The sequence below is a fragment of the Mesocricetus auratus genome, unplaced genomic scaffold (genome assembly GCF_017639785.1).
Source record: "Mesocricetus auratus isolate SY011 unplaced genomic scaffold, BCM_Maur_2.0 Super-Scaffold_100007, whole genome shotgun sequence".
Classification (NCBI taxonomy): Eukaryota; Metazoa; Chordata; class Mammalia; order Rodentia; family Cricetidae; genus Mesocricetus; species Mesocricetus auratus.
The window spans coordinates 57,177,060-57,179,190 of record NW_024429191.1 but is presented as its reverse complement, the minus strand read 5'-3'; the positions used below and the strand labels follow the sequence as shown (position 1 = coordinate 57,179,190).

The 2,131-nt window shown below is 48.9% G+C and overlaps 1 protein-coding gene across 1 annotated transcript; it reads left to right on the top strand.

Annotated features, from left to right (window-relative positions):
- The first annotated feature begins 273 nt into the window (after positions 1-273).
- Positions 274-1,479, top strand: Ccnq (cyclin Q). Its single transcript, XM_005076997.4, has one exon. The coding sequence runs from the start codon at positions 338-340 to the stop codon at positions 1,088-1,090; it is 753 nt and encodes a 250-aa protein (XP_005077054.1). The 5' UTR covers positions 274-337; the 3' UTR covers positions 1,091-1,479.
- The last annotated feature ends 652 nt before the right edge of the window (positions 1,480-2,131 follow it).

The following is a 2,131-nucleotide window of genomic DNA, read 5'->3' as shown; positions in this document are numbered from 1 at the left end:
TGGAGGGTCAACCAAGGTCACAGAGACGAAGGCTAGGGCAAGGGTTGGGCCCTTATCCTATCCAGAGCCTGGATAGTCTCAAAGAACAGTGAGAAAATCTCCTAAATTAGAAATGGTATCTTCTCAAATGTCTTAAAAATAGCACTCCCTGGGCTCCAGCAAGCATCTTCCGAGATCGCATTTTTAAACTACGGAGAAAAGCCGGGCAGGGTGGGTGCGGCGTCAGGGCGGGGAGGGGGCGTGCCCGTCAGCCGACCACGCCCCCTCCGCGAGGACCCCCGGAGCCGGCCTCGGCGCGCCGGAGCGCTTCTCCTTCCGGGGCGGCCTGCTGGGCCTCATGGAGGCTGTTCGGCCAGATAGCGGCGAGAGAGGGACGGTGGCGCCGCGAGCTGAGGAGAGACCGGCTCCCGAGGCGAGGGTGCACTTCCGAGTAACCCGGTTTATCATGGAGGCAGGCGTCAAGCTAGGCATGCAATCCATTCCCATCGCCACCGCGTGCACCATTTACCATAAGTTCTTCTGCGAGATCAACCTGGACGCTTATGACCTCTACCTGGTCGCCATGTCTTCCATTTACTTGGCCGGCAAAGTGGAGGAACAACACTTGCGTACTCGTGACATCATTAACGTGTCGCACAGGTACTTTAACCCGGGCAGCGAGCCGTTGGAGCTGGATTCCCGTTTCTGGGAGCTGCGAGACAGCATTGTGCAATGTGAGCTTCTTATGCTACGAGTTCTGCGCTTCCAGGTGTCTTTCCAGCACCCACACAAGTACCTGCTGCACTATTTGATTTCCCTCAAGAACTGGCTGAATCGTTACAGCTGGCAGCGAACCCCCATCTCTGTTACAGCCTGGGCCCTGCTACAAGATAGCTACCACGGGGGACTGTGCCTGCGCTTCCAGGCTCAGCACCTCGCCGTGGCTGTGCTCTACCTGGCCCTACAGGTCTATGGAGTCGAGGTGCCTGCAGAGGGTGAGGCCGAGAAGCCCTGGTGGCAAGTGTTTAGTGACGACCTTACCAAGCCAATCATTGACAATATTGTGTCTGATCTCATTCAGATTTATACTATGGATACAGAGATCCCTTAAGGCCCTGGCAGAGACCTGACCAAAGAAAGACCAGGATGATCGGCAGTCTGGGTATGGTACCACCAAGTTGCTGTGATGGCAGGTCTCCGCTGTCATTCTGTTCCCAGCAGCCCTGTCCAAATAATACCAAGAGCTTCCATGTGGGCAGGACATACTCAGTTTCCTAGAAGTGGTGGCATTATCAGCTTTTGCTGTGTGAGAAGATGCTTCATTTGAGGCATGGACCACTGCAATTGAGCTGTGAGGTCACCAACGGGAAAATTAAAGGATAGGACTGCACCTTAGGAGTTTTTAAAAAGCCGAATTTGGAGAAGTATGAATGTGTACTATAGAATCTTATTTTGTTTAATAAAAATTATGCAAATAAAATATGGGACAATTTTAATGCACAAAAGAATGCCTTGTGGTATTACTTAGTTACAATAGGGGAGATACTGGACTAAATAATCAGTATTGGGGAAGTGGTTGATGATGCGTGGTATATCCATAAAATGCAGTATTATTCAACCATTTAACCTATAAAAGGTTTGTGACAGTTTGGGTAAAGGTTCATATTAGACAGCATAAAAGGTAGCAGGATTGAAAAACATAGATGCACTTTAATCTCTACAAAAAAGAAATATACAAAAATGTACAAATGAAGTATTAATTAGCTGGGGATTTTTAAATGCATAATGATGGCTGTAAGAATTTCTGTCTTTTGTTATAGCTCTTCATTGTTTGCATTCTCAACAGTTTTCCCTGGGCCCTGCCCATGATTATGGACCTTTATGGTGAGGTCTTGCTTATCTTTCTTCACACATGTCTATTTAAAAGAACCACCATCGCCGGGCATTGGTGGTGCACGCCTTTAATCCCAGCACTCCGGAGGCAGAGGCAGGCGGATCTCTGTGAGTTTGAGACCAGCTTGGTCTACCGAGCGAGTTCCAGGACAGAGTACAGTTTATTATCCCTATAAGTTTCCACACAATGGACTTCCCTTAAGCATAAGACAATTGTGTTAGTGCTGCCTCCTTTATCCAGGCTGATGGCATCAGAAAC

Bases quoted from the DNA above. Each gene is read 5' to 3' on its own strand.
- Ccnq (XM_005076997.4), top strand. From the start codon at position 338: ATGGAGGCTGTTCGGCCAGATAGCGGCGAGAGAGGGACGGTGGCGCCG.